We start from the raw sequence: 20,461 nt of genomic DNA, 5'->3' as shown, positions 1-20,461 counted from the left end.
AGCAGCTGCATCCCATGGAACTTTCCCTCACCCCTGGATTTCACAGACAATAACGTAAACTCTGAATGACCCTCTTTGCTAAAGCTATGAGTCATATCATCAGCTTGGTGGCAGCCAAAAATACCTCCAAGAGCCTTTCAGATAAACTGGGAAACTTGAAAGAATGAAAGTTGAAAGGAATTCTGCTACAGCAATATTCTCCTCACTACTTCTTCAGCCTCATCCTCTCCTTTAAGAATTCAGACACTGTTATTCGGATTTATATGTTTAAGACTAACAAGTCAATTTTTGATATTTAATCTATTTTAAAGGGTGACATACACTAACATAAGCACTCCTAATCATATGATTCTATATATAGTTTTCTTGTTAGTTATCTCTCATTCTGTAATTCTGTAACTGTTATTAAGGCAAAAGCTACTCAAAATGATAAAAGGATACTCAGTTTTAATTTTTAGTTATCAAAGATCTACTGTTCTCTTAGTAATGCTCTAATGATGACTTTCTTCAAAATGGCTCTGCATTCACCTTCACTCCTTTCTAACATTTTCACCGCCTAAACCCACTGCATCTACTCTCCTAAGATTCTAAAGTTTCTCTTCCTCCCTTATCTGTTGGATGATTCTTTTGCTATTCTACAAAGCACAATCAGCAGCCTCACATTTTTGGCTTCAATGGTTATCCTCTCACGGGCCCTAGATAACTGATTAAATCTACTCTCCCATACTGCCCTCTACCCAACCCGAACAATAGCCTTGCGATTCCATTTTCTTTTAATTAAGACTTCCTCTCTTGATATCCAAATTTTAATCTTCCTTGTAAACCTGGCTGGCGTTTTATCCCACTATTTCCTTTCTTCAGAAATTGGAATGTTTCTCTATGTAATCATGGTAACAAAAATCAATTTGTTCCATTTTTCCACATTCTCTGACTATGCCTTAATTTTATGCTTAATTCTACCGTAAAGGCTTCTAAAAATTTCATATAATTGAAAAACTTTGGACTCTCCAGCCCAAATATCTAAGTAGTAACTCAGCATCTTTTGCTTTCTTAAGTCTAAAAATCTTCTCATGAGTATATCGGAGTAAACTGGAAACCTCTCATCTTTTTCTAAAAGTCTCCTGTGACATTTGTCTTCCTCCTCTAAACCACTTCTCCATTTCAAGTCCAGAGTTCTCCTTTGTCATCAAAAGTTTTTAACATACACTATTCTAAAAGCACCTGGTCTTTTACCTTCTTAATAGAAGTCAAATGCCTTCCCAATACTTACTAAAATATTTATGTACCACTACAAAGAATAATCTAAATAATGGTTTGAGAACGCCATTAGGAGACATTTATAATTTTTATCCTTTCTTCAACATTCCTTAACCTTGTGACATAACTCTACTCCTCTACTCATAGACAAAATGTAATTTTACTACTCGTAATATCACATTCCCAAAATACTCATAAAATCTATTAGACTTGACTAAACATCCCCACAAAATAGTTGAAAATAGCAGTATCTTATTTTTGACATATTTTTCTGTGGATACCATATCATAAGAAGAAAAACCTTACATTTTCATTTATTACATCTTAAATCATATTAGTAAAACCCTAACTAAACACGTCCTCTAGGAATACTGATACATTTTATACAGAAAGAATGCTGCCACACACGCTTCTGGAACAATCTTTGTGCTACATTTTACATTCATTCCCCTAAAAAAGAACTAACATCTTGAATGTTAACAAAGATATTTATTAAAAAGATTCTCTTATAACAGAGTATTATATTTTTGAACTTTATGTGAAACCATTTTTTTGTTTTTAACATGTTTTAAATATTGAAGTAAACAAAAAGGAATGTAAAAAAGACTACATAAAAATTGACATCACTTAATTCAGGTCAAATTAAGATGGACTCATACTTTTCTACATGCTAGTTTTTTAACTTATAAAAAGGTATAATAAAAACATACAAAGATATCAAAACTCTACCTACTTAAAATGCAAAAACCAAAAGGAGAATTCAAAGGGATCTATATCTTATAAGTTAACATCCCTAATTTGATGAGCTTCTATATAAATTTATTTTAGATTTAAACATTAATTTTATTCTTGTCATACCCTACTCCTAAATGATAAGATTTGTACCTCAAGGGATGAGGGTATTTCAAGTTTAAAACAAGTTTTCAGAATTCTGTGTTGTGTCAGGAACATGAAAATTCAAAAGAAATAAACTTAATACTCACTACATTACACCTTATATCACTTATTTTTTTTTATTTCACAGGGCATGACTAGTTAGTATTTAACTCATCTGTAGCTCAAAACAAGATAAAGCAGAAAATGAGTTTTCCTTAAAAAGACAGCTGAGGAGTATCCAGAAGTTTCAACAATTGAATTACCTCACTACCTCCGGGAATGCCACTCTTAAGACACTCTCCACCCCTGCTACAGACACAAAAAGACATGCTCGCTGCATGCTATTCTCTTCTGTAGATATCATAATTCTCAGCCTGACAGTAAGCATACCAGAAATCACTCTGCCCTGTATGGGAAAAGACTTACAGTTCAAAACAAACAAACAAACAAAAATAGGGTAACTATACAGTATTCTTCACTAAGGAGGGAAAGAATTAACCAATGTCTAGGACACTCGAAAGGCAGAAAGAGCCAAAATATGATGTGATATGAATTTCTGCAAAGACCGAATCTGTTCATCATAGGATTTCCAGCATTTACAAGAGGACCTAGCAAATCCTTGGCCCTTAGTAAGAAACCATTGAATAAATGAACTACGCTTATAGTGACAGAATTTGGCTAAGTCTAGGTATATGGAATAAGGAAAAGTGATTTCTTCTCTAAACTTCAATAGGGTGTTCTTATAATGGAACATGTGTTTGTGCTCTTTCAAGTTATTCTGAGAACCATAGCGTACCCACCTTATCTGCCCTCCCAGGGACTTCATCCCCTGGAGACCATGCACATCTTTATATCCTGCTGAAAGTCTGGCACATCATAAGCCTTCAATACACATGTGCTAAGGAACAGAATACTACAATAATTTCATTTGAGTCTTTCCATGTTAACACATTGAAAAGTAATGAATTGCTGACTGGCCAAGCTGTTCACTTGGCCTTCTCCACTACCAATATAGATTTCTACAATGTGACTGAGCTGCAGCAATAAAAAAATAACACTAAAAGAAATGGATTGGTCATGCCTATGGTCCAATTTATCCACTGTGAATTAAAGGGGGAAAAAAAAGAAAAAATCTGATTGCACCTGAGCTTAAATGCTAGAGGGAAAAACAACACAGGGAGTGAGGCATGCACATGCCTAAAGGAGCAAAAATAACAATCCCTCAAAACTATGACTGAGGGCAATGCCTCTCTAGCAGCAATGGCTGAAAGAACAAACTTCTATTAACCAAAAATGTTTTAAGGTGAAAACAAAGCTTTAGCGTTAGTTCATTAAAATACGGGTAGTATTCTTTGGGTCATGCACTCCAATAATGTCACCTTAAGTTTTGTTGGAGAGATGCTGTTTGGGAAGAAAGTGCTGCCATCCAATCTAAGGCATACCACTGCTGCCAGGCACTCAGTCTACCTTTCCTATAAAATAATCACAGCTATATATCTAGTTCAAACAACCAAAGTGAGAAAAAGTTTTGCAAAACTCCCTCGCTCTAACCATTTCTGAAGAAGCCTGACAGGGAGTGGACAAGCAACACAGTGTTAGTGAGTGTGTGCAGAAACGCTAAGGCATTCCTTACTCTTGCTTTGAAATAGTAAAAAGAATCCAAAACTCTATACATAACATCACCATGTTTCTTTAACCTAGCATGCACTGTGAGGAAGCCCATACTATTTCCACTCAAGAAGGAGAGTCGTAGGACAGGCCCCAGACAAAATTGAACCAACAGATTTTGAAAGTCATGTCCAGAGTTTCCAGCCTCCCCAGTAGCACCCCACTTCAGGCAGCCAGTACCTTTCCGCTTTCTATGTTTCATGCCTCCCAGAAAATAATTTTAAATAAAGGGGAAGTGACAAATGACTTGATATCAGTCATTTACACATTTACTGAAAGCTATTTACACCCTTGTGTGAAATCGTCCCAACCTATTTCCATCTTGTCACTCATGAAATAATCAAATGTAGTGTTCTCCATGAGCTTTAGGAAACTCAAGTAGGTGGGGAAGATCTGGTGGCAGAGAGTGATACAGTCTCCAAAATCTTCTTATGCCTAAGGCTTATTCTGAAGTTTGTCCTACTTTGGACACTTTAGGGGACCCCAGAAAGCTGAGTCTAAGGGACAACTTTCCCTTAGATTCTCAGCTGCCTCCTGCCTCTTTGCGAGCATCAGCCCCAACCACAGCTGCTGAATCAGGAGGAGAACAACAAATATCACAGCTTTCCAAAGAAGCGAGGTCCCAACACAGGACTTTACCCTCCCTCCAGCTGAGACTAGAATTTAACAGCTTAATCTCTTCCTTTCTGTTCACCTTGCAACCCACTTTTCCCCATCCCCCCTCTTCCAATTCTATATAAAGATTTCAGACCATTCTCAGCGTATTCTCTTCCTTCTGATGCCTCCACCACCCCTCACATCCTATGATGCTGTCAAGCATCAGTCAGGCACTCTACAGCTCCAAGACCCAGAGTTTTTGCCATTCAAGTACCTGGCACATCCCAGGATAGGTTGGTGGACATGCTTGTAGTTTTACGTCCTTAAAATCATCATCAATGTCATATAGTGAGGTTTTTATTCTATAAATATAAACTTCACTTCTACAGGCAAACTCATTATCATGAATTGATGATGCCAAGTTGTTATATGTCATGATAATAATTATAAAGAGCAATAAATATGTCATTTATTTTGTGATTGGTTTTCCTTTCTGAGATTCTATATCTATGCAAAGGTATGTCTACAAAATGAAACTAATTGCATAAGAAACACAAAAAACATCTCATTTCTTTAAAACTGGATTATAAGTGCTACAAATTTATCATTTTTTGGAAGTCATAGTTTTTATAAATTAAGTGAAACATGTCTTCTATTGCATTCATAGTAGAAGGGGCGTAGTGGGACCAGCAATAACAGCAATAATATCAATATGTACTGAGTTCCTACTCTGCATGTCAGACTCTGTCCAAAGGATTTATACGCAAAAAGAAAATTTAAATGCCCAGAGAACCCATGAGTCACATAATTTTACTCCCATTTTACAAATAAAGAAACCAAAGCAAGGAGAGGTTGAGAAACACACTAAAACTTTTGTAGTTAATATGGTGGCAACAGAATTCAAATCCAAAGGTGTCGTTACCCTGAGGCACTGATCTTAACCATTACTTTATAAAGTCATATGATGCTATTTTTGAGGTCAGATTCCCTCTTAAGTTCTGGGAGAGATCAGATTTTTCTCTATTAATTTTTGCCCACTGAATAGCCTATATTTTGTTTTTATAAATGTGAGAGTAGTAAAATTCATAGAAACATGTTACCATACATCTCTCCACAGCCTGAGGATGAATATCCAAGAGTGAAGTTGGAAACCAACCTTCAGACCCTAAGTCTATGATCTGACATCATGTTTCTCATGATTTTAAGCACAAAGCTTCTTCAAGTTTTCAGAGTATAAAACAAGGGCACTGGGGGAAAAAAATTCTATCTAGACACCCTCCTCGAAACAGCTTTTCAAAATGCAGTTAAGCATGGTACTCAATCTAGATTTTCCAGAATGAATCCATAATTTAGATACCAAGGCTTGTCATTTCTAATAGTTGTCACTGTTGAGCATTGTGGACGTTAGCTGTCATAAATATATGAGGCCTGTCTACACGTTCATTTTTCCAATGACACCGTAAAACTGGCCCAAAAAACAAATGTTGTTCCTTTTATTCATTAACAATTTGAAAACCTCTTATGGAATGTAAAAATCCAGGTGTCGCACCCCAAATTGTTAGCTCTGATGACTACAATGAAGACAAAAGGAAAAAATTGATTCAGTTATTAGTTCTAGCTAATCTGAATGTATGGTCTTAGTAGATAAAGCCAGCCAGACAAACTCCATCTCAGGTTTCCAGGTCACAAGGAAGTAAGCCTACCAAATACACAAGATCTACCAGTATTTTCTTGGTATGTTTTCAAAGCATGCTACCTCCTAAGAGGATGTTCTCCTTGAAGAAGTCTCCTCTGCCATTCCTAACAATACTAAGGCTTATCAACTGTATGTCACATTATGATTCCTTAAGAACTTTAACTTACTTGAGCCATGCCATATCCTTGTGAGATGCAAACAGAATAAGTAGAACTTCTCCCATCTCACAAATGAGTATATTAAGTCACAGATGGAATAAATAAATCACCCAAACCACAGAATAAGTTCACGACAAAATCACAACTAACATAAGTCAAGAGTTTGAGTAATTGGTGAAACAATTGCTTCAATTCACCAAGAACTCAGTCTAAAATATGCTGATGTTAATAGTGAAAGTCTAGTGTGGTAATTTAATAACTGTTCCACTGATTTTAAGGATAAGGTAAGTTCTAGAGTCGATTCTTTTCCTGGTAGCGTACTAAAATAAATAAATTAAATTAAAATTCATTCCAGAAATCTTCCTTTGAGTGCTTACTATGTGCCAGGCACTGTTCTAGATGCTTGGGAATCAAATAACAAGGCAGGCAAAAAATTCCTGATCTCAAAGAGCCTACATTCTAGCAAAAGAGACAAAAATAAACAATTGACATAATGGTAATAAATAAATAATCTTGTATATTAAAAGATTAATAAGTGGTAAGGAAAAAAAGAAAAAAATGAAGCAGGATAAGGGGGATGAGAATTGCTAAAGGGTGGACAGGTTGTAGTATTTATCTGGTTGGTCAGGGTAGGCCTCATTGAGAAGGTGAGATCAATGGATATGTAGCAAAGAGAAAGAGCCAGGGAGAAAGCTCCAAGGAGTATCCTGGTGTGTTCAAAGAACAGAAAGGAAGCCAACGTGACTCCAGCAGGGTTAGCAAGAAGAAGAGTTGTGTGAAGTGAAGTCAAAGAAAGAACTGGGAGACAGCTCATGCAGGGCCCCGGAGGCCACCACAGGAAATCTGGTTCTTATTCTGAATGAAGTAGAAAACACTGCAGGGTTTTGAGCTATTGAGTGGCACAATCTGACTTAAATTTTAAAGAGGATCCATTATTAATCGTTAAACACCTCAAAATTTTATCATTCAATATATTGCATAACCTTTGTCATATATATGAATCCTAATTTACCCTCCTCCTTCTCAGAATAAAATATTATTATTTCCATCTTCCCCCAAAAAATACCAAAGCCCAGAATGTCTAAGTAGCTTACCTAGGGTAAGATCTAGTAAGTGGTAGAGCCAGGTGAAACGAACAAGTTTTCTAACTCACCGTCCAAAACTGATTGTTCTTTCTTATGTACTCATTTATATTAAAGTCATAAAGGAAAGAAAATAATAATTGAGATTAATTATCCAGATTATTCATCAATAGAGATGTTCAGTTTGATATATTAAAATTGAATCAAACCCATTTTTCCTTTATTGTTAATTTCTGGGACATAATGATATAAGTAATTTCCCTGAACTTTCTATTCGAAATGACATATGAACATTCAGGCTAAGAATTTTGGATGCAGAAGCAATCATAATGTAAATTCACGACAGGACATTTAGAAAGTTTTTCAAAGTCTTTTAGTTATGGTTATTTATTAACTCTCTAGTGTATGCCAGCCATGTGCTAAAGTCTTAACATATGTTGTTATATTTAATATCCATCAAAAACTCTAAGAAGAGTTTTTAGCAATCTCATTTTATACATGACAAATGTGGACCCCAAGAGGCTAAGTATTGAAAGGTCACAGGACTAATCAGGACCAGAGCCAAGATTTTACCGAAATGTCCGCAGTCTAAAGTTAGGTTCTCTTTAGTAAGCAACACTACCTTCCTGAAGGTGATGCTCAACATATCACCCCAAGATTCCTAACTAAAAGGTCAGCCAGACATGAGTAGTCCCCTTTTACAGATGATTAACTAGTCATAGAAAAGTTAATCAAGCAATCAACATTTATTTTATGGCCACAATATGCAAATCAATATTTAGTTGCTGAGAGCACAGAGGATTTATGATACAGTATCTTGCCTCAATGAGCTCACAATCTTGTTAAGGCAACAAGAGACACATAAAAAGGTAATAAATAATCCAAGATAGCACATAATAAGTACCTTTTGAAATATAGAGCCAACAACCACGTAAGAAATACAACAGAGAGAAAATTGAATCTGGGTGCTTCAATTCAGTTAAGAAAGATCACAACTAGAGAGGACCAGTGTTGAGGTGGTCTTTACAGGAAAGGTGGGGTTTAGATCAGCAGAGAGGATGAGGAAAAGCAATTCCAGTGAAAGGAGATAATATGACCAAAGGCCAAGGGAGAGATTGTGAATGGATTATCAAGAAAAAATGAATAGAAGCATTTGAAGTGCAGGACAGATGGGAGGTAAAGTTAAAACAAAGTCAGAGAAGTAGATTACAGAAAACCTTGATTGGCAAATTAGGAATCTAGGGGAGAAGGGAAGGAACAGATCTTTGTTGAATTGCTAGTAGGCAGCACCTGCTTTGTGTGCACTTTTTGTTTATGTAATCCTCTCAACAACCCTTTAAGGTAAAAAGGTAGATATATCATGGCCATTTTATTATTATTATTGTTATTATTTTTGCTGAGGAAGATTAGCCCTGAGCTAACATCTGTTGCCAACCTTCCTCCTTTTTTTTTGCTTGAAGAAGATTAGCCCTGAGCTAACATTTGTGCCAACCTTCCTCCACTTTATATGTGGGTCGCTGCCACAGCATAGCTGATAAGTGGTGTAGGTCTGCACCCGGGATCCAAACCTGCAAACCCAGGCCACCAAAGCAGAGCGTGCCAGACTTACCCACTAAGCCACAGGGCCAGCCCCATCACGGTCACTTTAAATGAAAGGAAACAGAGATTATCTGGCCAAGGCATAGCTTTGTGTGTGGATGGAGCAGAAATTCCAATCTAGATCTATCTGAGTCTAAGGTCTATATTCCTTCCACTACCCCTCCCCACCCCATTTACCGAAGGTAACGGGGAGTCACCGAAGGTATCCAGTCAAGAGAAGAGAGTGACCTATTAAAAGCAGTGTAAGAACAAAAGAAGACTAGTCTGACTGTGAGATATCAGCATATGTCCAATAGCAGAGACGGACTAGGAAAGAGCCATCTAGTCTATTGCATTAACCCAAATAATATGGTGACGAGGATGTATATTTGAGGTCTGATAATGGAAATAAAAAAGAATGTAAGAGATATTACAAAAGAAATAAAAGACATAAATGGCCATACCCACATCCTGCAATAGGTAGTTTCTACTCCCCAACCATACACCCACTGCGTAAATATTTCTCCTAAAACATCAGAGACAAAACTCAAAATCTAGCTCAAATATTTCAAGTTTTTTGACAGCACACGATTTATTTAAAAAAAAATAGGAAGAATATCTGCCTTAGTGCAATCTGCCTCTCAGACCACCATCATGAAGTGTGACAGCCTTAAGCGAGGCATACTTCTACTACAGGAGTTTGGCAATAGCTCATTGCCATACACGCTAACATGGACAGTAATTCCTTATATTCATGCTCATTAGACATATTAATCACTTTGGAAATATTCTTTTACTTTTAGTTTTTCCTTTTAGAAAACTATGTGCATATGAAACCACTGAATTCTTTCTGAGAGATATAACAAGTCATATTTCTGAACATTATTCCTCCCCAGCACTTCTCTCTTAAAATGAGAGGTACCACTCAGGATTCAAGTCAAAAACTGATAGCAATTAGGTGAGGCATATTATTTAAAAACAAGGTGGGTCTTTTCTGACTTTTTCTGACCCCTGGACAATGCAAACCATACAACTGTTAAATATACATAGAATTAACAACCACCTATATTTTTCAAGGAAAGTATTTACATAAACACCCAGGGATTTTAGTCAATACACATCTTTTCAAGCAAATTAATATTGCAAAGCTGCCAACCTGGTTATAACCAGGCTAACTATATAAACCTTTGATTAGTATCAAGTGTTCAACTAATTTGTCTTAATTTTGAATTAACTGTTAAACTGAACATCCTACAAGTATGACGTACATGTGATAAATGTGTGCATGTGTGCATATATATCTCACGTCAGATTTGATGAGTAACAATATTTTGACCCAGCACTCTTTGAGAAATTACACACCTACCCGACTTTCACCTAATCTCCTTAGTATCATCCAGCTACACTGAAGGATAATTAAAATGTAACATATTAGCCAAGCCTAATTTCCTTTACCTTTATGGATAAAAAAAGACTTATTTTTCTGAGTTGAAAATGAATGTTTAAATTTGAAACCAAACTGTGCCACGGCCCAATAAATGTAGGCCTACAGCTAACACACATCTAAAATGTCTTTGAAAGTTTCAAGAATGCCAAACCTGAGCCGTATTTTAGAAATGTCACACGCACGTGCAAAGAAATATCATCACACAATCCTAAAAAGTGTATTTGTTAAAATACAATCTAGATATTCTTTTATTTCTTTATGTTCTTCATTTCTGCATATCTCTACAGATGTGAAAAGAGACTTCTGCAAAATATGATGAAGGGAACCACAATACTACACAAGCATATCTTCCCGATGTTCTGTTTTAACATACTCTAAATTTGAAAAACTTAGCCATTATAAATAATTTAAAAACTATTCATGCAGAACGTCTGGCTCTTATATGACATTAGGCATTCTATAAAAGATATGTTAAATACATTATGCATGTAGAAAAGGAATCACAGATAATGTTTATTTCATATACCTTACTTTCTATTATGTAGGGTTTTTTAAAACATGGCAATGCATTCACAAATAAAATGTATTAAAATATGAATATTAACCTTAACTTTTAAGGGCATTATTTTGTGAGAGTTTAAAAAAATATAACTATTTTTACCTCCCAGTCCTGGTCTAAGTCGATTATCGTAACCATCCAGAAGTCTGTCTAGAATTCTTGTAAAGATGGTAATGTTATTTTTAGCCTCATCTTCTTGGATGTTAGCCAGCACCAACCTAAACAGATAATTTTACAAGCTGATATATATACATAAGTGTGTTTTCCAAGTGCCAACATGCTCTTCTGCCTTGATTTGAATTTTAAGACTCCCTAAGCTATCAGTGCCACCCATTTTCCTCTTTTTTTCACTTCTATAAATACCAGTATGTCTACGCAGAAGATAAACATGCTGTTGAAAATGGATACTAAATACTAGATTATTAGAAAGTTTTGTGTCAAATTATTTCAGATTTCTACCACTTAGTATTGTGTATAAACTATTCATTTTTTTCTAAAATCCATTCCCTAGAACATATTATGATTGCAGCTTATCACATGCAGACACCATTAGTAATGTTATTCTGCATTTAAAAAGGTACAATAACCAAAGGGGCTCCTGAAAAAATTCTTCAGTGATTTGAATATTAATTGGAAAATAAATTGCCTCCTGGGAGGCACAAAATTTCTCTATCTTCCTCATAAATGTCTTTCTTTTTCTCTTTATGTCTTTTTCTCTTTTAAACCAAGATTATTTCCTTACTTTGGGTATACCTCCACCCAATGGCCAAGTGCAATATAGACATCAGGGAATCTCCGCTGGCTGTGTTCCAGGCTCCATGTAGCCAGGAGGTGGAGGGGGGGCTCTGAAAGGATCAGCAGCACACACAGCCGCAGAGAGCCTCGGAGGAGGACCCTCCTGATGGATCTCAGAGGGGGACGATAGGGGTCACCTAAAGAGTAACATGCTCAGCTACTTTCGTGTGTGTGACAAATTTTCCGAAAGAACAAATGCTCTTAAAATATCACCAGAAGAGGGTTAGGAACAGTGATTCTCTCCATTATTTCTCCATCAGAAAGCCAGAGACCTGATTTTGTGACATCCAGCAATTTGGTGCAGAAGCAACTGGATGTATAAAACAGAATGTCCCTCTTCATTGCCATTTTTTCTCCCCAGAATGATTCAGAGATTTAAATTACTGGCCCAAAAAAAGAATCATTTATATAATAGAATAAAATACTGGTATGAGCACGCCTGGTCAAATATAGAACAGAAAACTAGTAGAGGAAAGTACTAAGTGGTTAAGTACTGAGGGTTTTCAATGATTATTAATTGACTATAATTTATAATTTATAATTTGTTCACTCCTTTAAAATCAAAGATTATATGTAATTGCATTCTGATCAAGGTGTAGCGTGTAAAATATCCTTGACAGAGCCCATTTGAATTTAGATGATTACACAGCTAGTAGCTAAAATTAGTCATAATACATCAAAAAATTGGTAACCAACTTTAAACAAATATTTTCTTGAGAGCAAAGTATTAAAACACTGATATGAAGATAAACATTTAAAAATTACGCCAGCAAATTAGTTCATACCTTTGAGCCTCAAAAGTTTCTATACTGTCTTAAGCTAATTTTAAAACCAATCACTAACATAGTCATAAAGTTCCACACAGAGATTCTCACTGAAAAGTGTTTTTTAATCACGTCACATTTTCTTTCTAAATTCAATATTAAGATGTTAAATGAAGAGATATTTTCCAATTAAAAACAAGGCTTCATAAAGAGATTTCTTCTCAATTCTAGAAAATAATTTCATACGTTGACAAATACTTGGACAACAAAATGAAAAGAGAAATAAAGGTATAATAAAGACATTGTTTTTTAAAAAGAAATGATTACATTAGCATTCTTATGAATCTTGTAATTTAAGTCCTCTGGTGTTTAGAAAACCCTATCTTAAAGGCAATAAATAGGAGATGTGCATTAACGATAAAAATCAGAAAAAAAAACCCTACAACTAAGATGAAGTTATCGAAAGCAACAAAAATTAATTTCATGTTTGTAGAACATAGGCAAAACAAAATGAATTACCTGTTTAAAATAAGTAGTCTTTGTGACAGTAACCATTTTAAGAATAAAAGATCTCTAAATCAATAATATGTAAAGTTGACTAATAAATCAAGCTTTTGTTTTATTGTTTGTGATTGTGAAGTTGTATACTATCTCCACCTAGAGGTTTAAAACTTACACATCACTTGGGTTTTCTATGTTGATTAAAAGAGCCAATACCATTAAAAGAAAACAAAAAATCAAGTTAACACTCAAACTATTTTAGCGTGTGCTTTTCTGTTTGGCTTAAAGGAAAACTGTTGTTTTCTTTACTGAATTTGGGGTTCATTATAAGTGCATATAACGTAACCATTTCAATTTCTTGCTAGAATATGCCATTCAAAAGCTATTCTTTTCTTCACTGCTTTTTGTTTTTAGAAAATGCTTCTGTCCACTTTGGCATTTTATGGGCAAATACAAGAAGCAGTCAACTTTTTATAGTCTCTGTCACTTCATAGTTCAGTTTCCTAGCACAGCCTTTTTTCATTAGAAATAATTCTTCAAAATACTCCAGCTTCTCAAAAGCCACCCCTGCACTGATGGCATTCAAGTAACACACCTTATCCTGAATTTTAAAAGTCAAATACAATAAATGTCTCACCTGGCTGGGTCCCACATCAAGAAAACAAGAAGAAGCAACTGCATGTTGTAGGTGTTCAATTTCATGCTCATAGCCGCTCTTTGTAAAGCCATGGGAAGAAAAACAAAATACACTTAAAATTCCGTTCAGTCTCACCACCCAAATAACCCAAAAATGTCATTTCAGTTTGGAATTGGAGTTCAAGCTACGGAGATTATTCCAGTGGAGTGAGGGTAGAGCATGATGATTGGGGGAGATTATTTTCCTTTTCCTTTCTTTCCTTTCCTTTTTTTCTCTTCCACATCAAGATGAGCAAGTAATCAGACTTTGCTCTGCCAGGAACTTCCCCTAGCCCCGTCGTCAGCAAACACTGTTTTGTGCTCACACACACGTAATAATAACACACGGGACTCTGAACTGACATATGAGCTGGAGAAGAGAATGGGTTGGAGGGGAGAGTAAAAAAGGGGAGGAGAGATGGAGACTTCATGCCACAATCCCCTCAACCAAGACCACCTCCGCAACCACAGCGGGAAAAGCAAGGGGCAGCCAGCCCACTTTTTCGATGATTATTCTTTTCACTACAGTGAACTGCAGTCCTCACATCTTCACTTCTTCACTCTCTCTGAAATAAAATGAAATAAAATAATCTCCCTCCCTGTCTATCCACAGTTGCCCAAGACCACATCTTGGAGGCAGCCGGGCTCGGATCAACTGCTGCGAAACGACGCGTTTGACAGCTGTTCCGGAGCCGACCACCACAAGCCGAGCCGGAGCGAGAGGCTGCCGGATCCAGCCCGGCAGGCAGGGCAGCGCGGCGTGCAAAGTTGAAGACTATAAAAGAGCCAGGCGAACGGGCTGCCGGGCGGCCGTCTCGGATCTCGGTGTAGTTGTAAATATGCTTCTGGCGAAGAGTATCCAAATTATTTTTTAAATGTACTGGGGAGGAGGGGGCGACCTGAACCTCGTCGGATTCCAGGGAGCATCGGAGAGTGGGGTGGGGGGAGAGGAGGCATGCACGCGAGGCAGAGGCAAATGGGAAAGGGTGCCTGTTGGGACCAACGTGTGCGACCTTACCTGAAACAGCAAGCAGAATTAGGTGTTTTCCTCCTTTGCCCTGATCTTGAGGAGATGGGAAACTTGAGAGAGAAAAAGAGAGAGAGAGAGAGAAAGAGAGAGAGAGAGAAAGAGAGAGAGAAAAATGGAGAGAAAGAGAGAGACTGCAGCAGCCGCGCGAGCGGCGAGCGAAGGGCTGCTGGAAGCCGGAGAGAAGCGCGAGGAGCGGCGGCGGCGGCGGCGCGAGGAGTAGAAGGAGGCGAAGGCGTCCGTAGTGGCAGTGATGGGCGGAGGAGGAGGCAGAGAAGGAGGGAGAAACGTTGGACGAGCAGGCGGGGAGGGGGTACGCGAGCAGAGGCGCGGTGCGCGCCGGCTGTGGCGGGCACGAGCCCTACGCCTGGAGGAGGAGGAGCCAGCCCCGGGAGGAGGGCTAACGAGGTTCCCCGAAACGCAGGGACCCCTACCCCCACGCCCGCCCCGATTCCGGGAACCCGCCTGCCGGGCACCTGCAGCCGCACAGCCCGGGGCGGCAGCGGGCGCCCGGGTGCGCCCCGAGCGCGGCTGGCCGCGCCGGAGGAGCGGAGCCCACGCGCCTCCCGGGACGGCTCCCCGCGGCGGTCCACCGGGCTCCCCGGAGGTCCCCGGGTTCCTGGGGGTCTGCCGGGGGGTGTCGGTGCGGAGTCGGGAATGCAGTGCGTTGGTGCGGCCTTAGATCCCCCGGGCCTCGCCCTGCCGCCCACCCTTTAACATCCCCAGACTCTGGAACCAGCGACGTGGCTGCCGAGGAGAGGTAAAGAGCTACCGCTCCCGCTGGAAGGCGAGGGGACTAATCACGGCTTTACTTAGTCATCAGCGCATCCACGCAGGTCCAAGTTCAACGCATGTTGCGTGGATCAGACAGCAGGAAGTTTCTTTGATTTCCTGAGCCCTCTTGATACACCACTCATTCCTTCCCCCTCCTGCGCGCAGGACTAATTTCCCCTTAAAGCAGTGAGAGTTGGAGACTTCCCTCCAGCCGATCAGTGAAGTCCACTTGCAGATTATCCACCTAGAGAAGCCTCCCGCTCACTCAGCACTTCTTTCCCATAACCTCTTTTCACAGGCGTCCTCCCCACCTGGTGATCAAACTCAATCAACGGCTTTAAAAAAGTTTATATTTTCCCGGAGATAAAAAGGACCTGCTGTGTTTCTACTACCTCTGCAGTCCTTTCCCCAGGGGGAAAATGTAGGGGTTCTAGGTTTCCCCGCTTTAGGGCTTTTCGCTGGCCAAGGGACCTGTTGTAATTCCAATCCCATCGTACACTTACAGCGTGGTGTGTTTGATCTGGCTCATTTCTCTTCTGTTTTATCTGAAGGGATAAAATCTAAACGTGCAATATAAACAAAAAAGAGACATTTTCCTTTTTGTACTGCCCATAAGACAATGTTGCTCACGTCCTGCTAAGGCAAAGCAGAGCGAATGTTTATCTCTTCAAGAAGTTGTTATAAACGTTAGACACTTTAAAAGGAAAAGAAAGATAAGTATGCTGATATGTTCTTGTCATTTTACATTCAGAGTCAATATGCACCAAACACTTCAATTTCGTTAGTTATGAACCCAAAATTCAGATGTGTTTTCCTAGATGGTGCAGTTTTCATAACAACATGCACAGCTAATCTACAGTAAATTTTAGCTTTGCTTTGAAGATTATGTGTGGAGAGTAAAATCTTTACATTGTAAATATTTCAAGCTGTTCTTTTTAACCTATTAATCACCACTTTCTGAATGAACATTTAATATGCTACAACCTAAACAAACATTTGCTCTGCTGTTTAGCTGTCTGTGTGAAGAATGGAACACCACCCAGCTTTCTCCTCCATCATTAATATTCCCTTCCTGACTTGCCCATTGCAGAGTCTAATTGAAATTCACAAAGATAAAAAGCATGCCATTTAAAACCTTGCACCTAGGGGATCGAAACATCTTCTACTTCCTGTGAACACTTCACTTGCTACTTTATTTTCTTATTTTCCATTTCCATGAGTCAATCTTCATTTCATTAAGATCTCTGTCACTTCATCATTTATGTTACTACTAAATTGTTAACATTTTGATAACAGAAGTTAAGCAGCCCATGCTTTCTTCCCAACCTTAATTTCTCTGCTCCAACAAAATTTCTCTTTCATGAATGTCACAATTTTTGTGAATATCTTCATGAGTTATTCTCCTACTATTAGCTATTACCCCCCTCCTAATATTAGCTATTATTACCACTGTAGTCTTCTCCCTGGTTCTAATGCTGACTTATAGATTTTAGTTTTAATTGCTTTATCTCAAAATTTGTACCTATTGGAATGATTTGTTCTAAAAAAATTAGCCTTATTAAATTGGCACCCTTATTAAATTTGTAATCTCATTGCCACATGACCCACTTATATGGAATTTTACAAAGTTCAAACTGTTTTGGATGATTTTCACCATTTGCTTTTTTTTTTTTAACTGTATGGAGGAACAGTCTATATGATTTGGATATGCACTTACCTGAGAAGGACTTACAGTAAAAACTAGATTCACAAAGAATCCTTATAAAGCCATGTTTTAGTTCTTCCCCACAAAATGCTTTGCAATTTTATTGAAGTTGGATAGCTGTGATTTTAAACTTCAAAGCTTATTAAAGGAAATGGAAATGAGAAAAGCCGATTGTGGTCAGTGGACCTCTACTTTTATTGCTTTATCTATTCTGATGTTTCACTCTCTCACTAGTACGGCCAGATTTCGTCTAGTATTGTCCAGCTTCCCCATACATCTGACAGATTCAGCCTGATTTTCTTCTCTCCTCTCTGTGATGGAGTGCAGTGAACTGCCTGTCATCTGAGAACCAGCCTGTGTGGGTCGTGACTAAGCTGTACCTACCCACTCCTTTTGGAGCATGTCCTAAGGCAACCAATCCTGGAGAAGAATTGGCAACTAATTGGTTGCCAGTAAATGCATTCCCACCCAGGCTAGGGCAGTAGGAAACCTTCTGTTTGAACTTGTTTGAATTATTCCCCCACAAATTGGATTGGGGAGATCACTTCTTATATATTTGCTATCCCCAATACCCAAGTTCCTAAGGAAATTTTAATACAAGGACCAAAAATAAAAGGAAGATGATGAATTGAGGGATCTTGGTTTTGTCTGATTTTTCTTTCCTGATATCTCACAATATTGTACAGTTTTAAAATTCATTACGAAACTGTTCATGTTTTTGAACAGATATTTTGTAAAGCTTCCTTTTTTAGGGCCCAGCTATTTAAAGACTTGGCACTACTGCTCCAGAGAACTACTACTGTTTATGCCCTAGAAGACTGCATGGATCTTTAAGTTCTATAAGATAATATGAGTGTAATTACATGTAATATATATGTATATAGATCATATACACACATACATACAAACAGATAAACAAATATATATCCGTAGAAAGATAGATATCTGAACTAATAAAAATAGGCATAAGGATTTTAATGGGAATAGCGTTTATATAACACATTTCTACAGAATGTATTTAGTCTCACTACCACATAATTTGATTGCAGTGATTTTTGCATACTTTGAAGAGAAGTGCCAGAATTACTTCAAAAAGAATAGCGTCTCACTGTATTTACAAATTTTAAAATATCAGCATGTATTCCATATAATTAATTTATATACACTTTACGTAATTTCCTATGTGAGTCATTCATTCAAATGAGGATATAAATTTATGGAAAATTAGGAACTAAAGTATAGATTATCGTGTTTTCACAGAATTAAATACTATCCTGTGCTTTTCCTCAGAATGCTTTACTAATTTCAAAATAAGCTTGGAGTGTAAGTCTGTTCTCAAATATTCACTACATTATCATTCGGGGAAAAAGAAAAAACTGGAGCAAATATCCATTTGATAATTCTCAAGTCAAAACCATGACTTGTCAAGCTCCATTTTCCCCTGAAAGTTGAATTTAGATGGATGGTTCTAATATGGCCACTAGTCTCCAAGATTCTGAAAGAAGAAACAGCTGGAAAGTGGGAGTAACTAGCCTTATAAACAAATAATTCCAAAACTACTCTGTTACATTAATGTATCTAGGTCACATTTCATTAGAGCTAAATATATCATGTATACTAGCCTGCATAAACCATGCACATTACCTTCTTCAAACAGTAACTCTCTATAAAATAATTTTACAAATTCTTATCCAACTTACAAATCAATTATATCACATATTCAAGATATCCTGGTGGTTTCTGAGATTTTAAAAACTAACTACTTACATCAAACATGTATATAGACTAATTTGTAAGGAAATCCATTTGCCTTCATTTTGTGAAATTATAGATAGAATTTATTTTTAGGTCATTCAATTGCATCTTAAAACAAAGGTAAAATTCCAGTAATGCAAACCAAAAACTCCCTCATTGGAAAATATACTGTGCATTTCATTGAAGGATGAGCTGCTGTGTGATTGCATGCTTTTACCTGTGAGTCATGTTCCATAAATAATAATCATAGTAATGAAAATGATACAAGTAAACCCATATTGTCTTCATTTGTATAAAAGTTTAGATCCCATTCTAAATACTTTGCATGTATTAACTTATTTAATCTTCACAAGTAAGAGTTAGGTTATTATTATTCCCATTTCACTGATGAGAAACTTGAGGCACGGAAAGCTTGACCTGGCTCAAGGTCTCCCATTGGTGGAGCCAGGAGTAGAGCCCAGTCAGTATGGCTCCAGGGTCTCCATGCTTAACTCCTATGCTATATTGCCTCTGTGTTATTCCATGGCAGCCAAAAGTCTAGCTTATGTGCAATTTCGCCCTTGAAGCTTTGGACAAAATACTTAACTCTTGATGTGTTTATGTTATCAGGGTAGTGTAAATCTATTAAAAACAGCTGTGTATTCATTCAACAAGTCTTATTGAATGTCTGCTATTGTACCAGACATTCTGTTAGGTACCACTTTGGATATAATGATGATCAAGACACGGTCCCTAGCCTCAAGGAGATTATAGCAAATCAAAAAGGCATGAAATAACATACGTTGTTAACTGCAAACAAATTAACGATGAAGTACTGTACACATACTCTACAACTTTATAATGTTTCAAAACAGTGATATCTTTATAAGTAGTAACATGTAGCTTAAGAGAAAGAATGCAACATAGCAAGTTTCTCCTTTAATTAGTAATTTACAAATCTAGTTCTTACCATATAACAACTAATAAGTGGATCATTATTAAGAACATGATTAAGCTCTTTCTATAATACAAAAAGCCACTTAAGAAGCCCCTAGGACCAGGAAAATTTTATGTCTAGAATGAAAAGACATATATTTTATATGAATATTTTCTGAATAATAGCACTTCATCAAGCAAAATTATGAGAAGAAGCCAGTAACAATAACAACAACAAAATCAGAGGATAGAGTCCAGAACCTAATTTGGGCCTATTTACATACATCTCAGGTGGGATAAGAGTGGTCCAACTGAAGGATTATTCTAATATCATTATTTTTAGCATCGAAACTTTTCCATATTGTGAAGAAGAAACAGTATATGTATCGTGGAGAAATAAATGAAAAATATAATCAGGCTATGAGTATTTCATGGTCAGTCAGAGAGACATGAAAGAGAAAATGGAAACCAATTATTTTTAAGAAAGAGTGAATAATGCCATGGCAAATTAATTATGGATATCAAATGATTTCAAATAATAATATGTAGATCATTTTTCCTTTCTAGAAACCTCTTTGTATATGCCAGAGTAACTTGCTCATAGATGCAGAATAAATAATTCCTGATTTCTT

At 37.3% G+C, this 20,461-nt stretch overlaps 1 protein-coding gene across 1 annotated transcript in view; it reads right to left on the bottom strand.

Moving 5' to 3' along the window:
* Positions 1-14,733, bottom strand: part of LOC124232976 (gamma-aminobutyric acid receptor subunit alpha-2) — a 127,411-nt gene extending 112,678 nt beyond the window's left edge. Inside the window, exons 1-3 of the mRNA XM_046649955.1 lie at positions 14,672-14,733; positions 13,616-13,693; positions 11,021-11,136 (exon numbers count right to left, since the gene is read on the bottom strand). Coding sequence (XP_046505911.1) covers positions 11,021-11,136; positions 13,616-13,686 — 187 coding nt within the window. The 5' untranslated portion in view covers positions 13,687-13,693; positions 14,672-14,733. The remainder of the gene's footprint in view (positions 1-11,020; positions 11,137-13,615; positions 13,694-14,671) is intronic.
* Between the last annotated feature and the right edge of the window lie 5,728 nt (positions 14,734-20,461).

Source organism: Equus quagga, unplaced genomic scaffold (genome assembly GCF_021613505.1).
Source record: "Equus quagga isolate Etosha38 unplaced genomic scaffold, UCLA_HA_Equagga_1.0 146_RagTag, whole genome shotgun sequence".
In the NCBI taxonomy this organism is placed as follows: Eukaryota; Metazoa; Chordata; class Mammalia; order Perissodactyla; family Equidae; genus Equus; species Equus quagga.
This window is presented reverse-complemented; position numbering and strand designations above follow the sequence as displayed.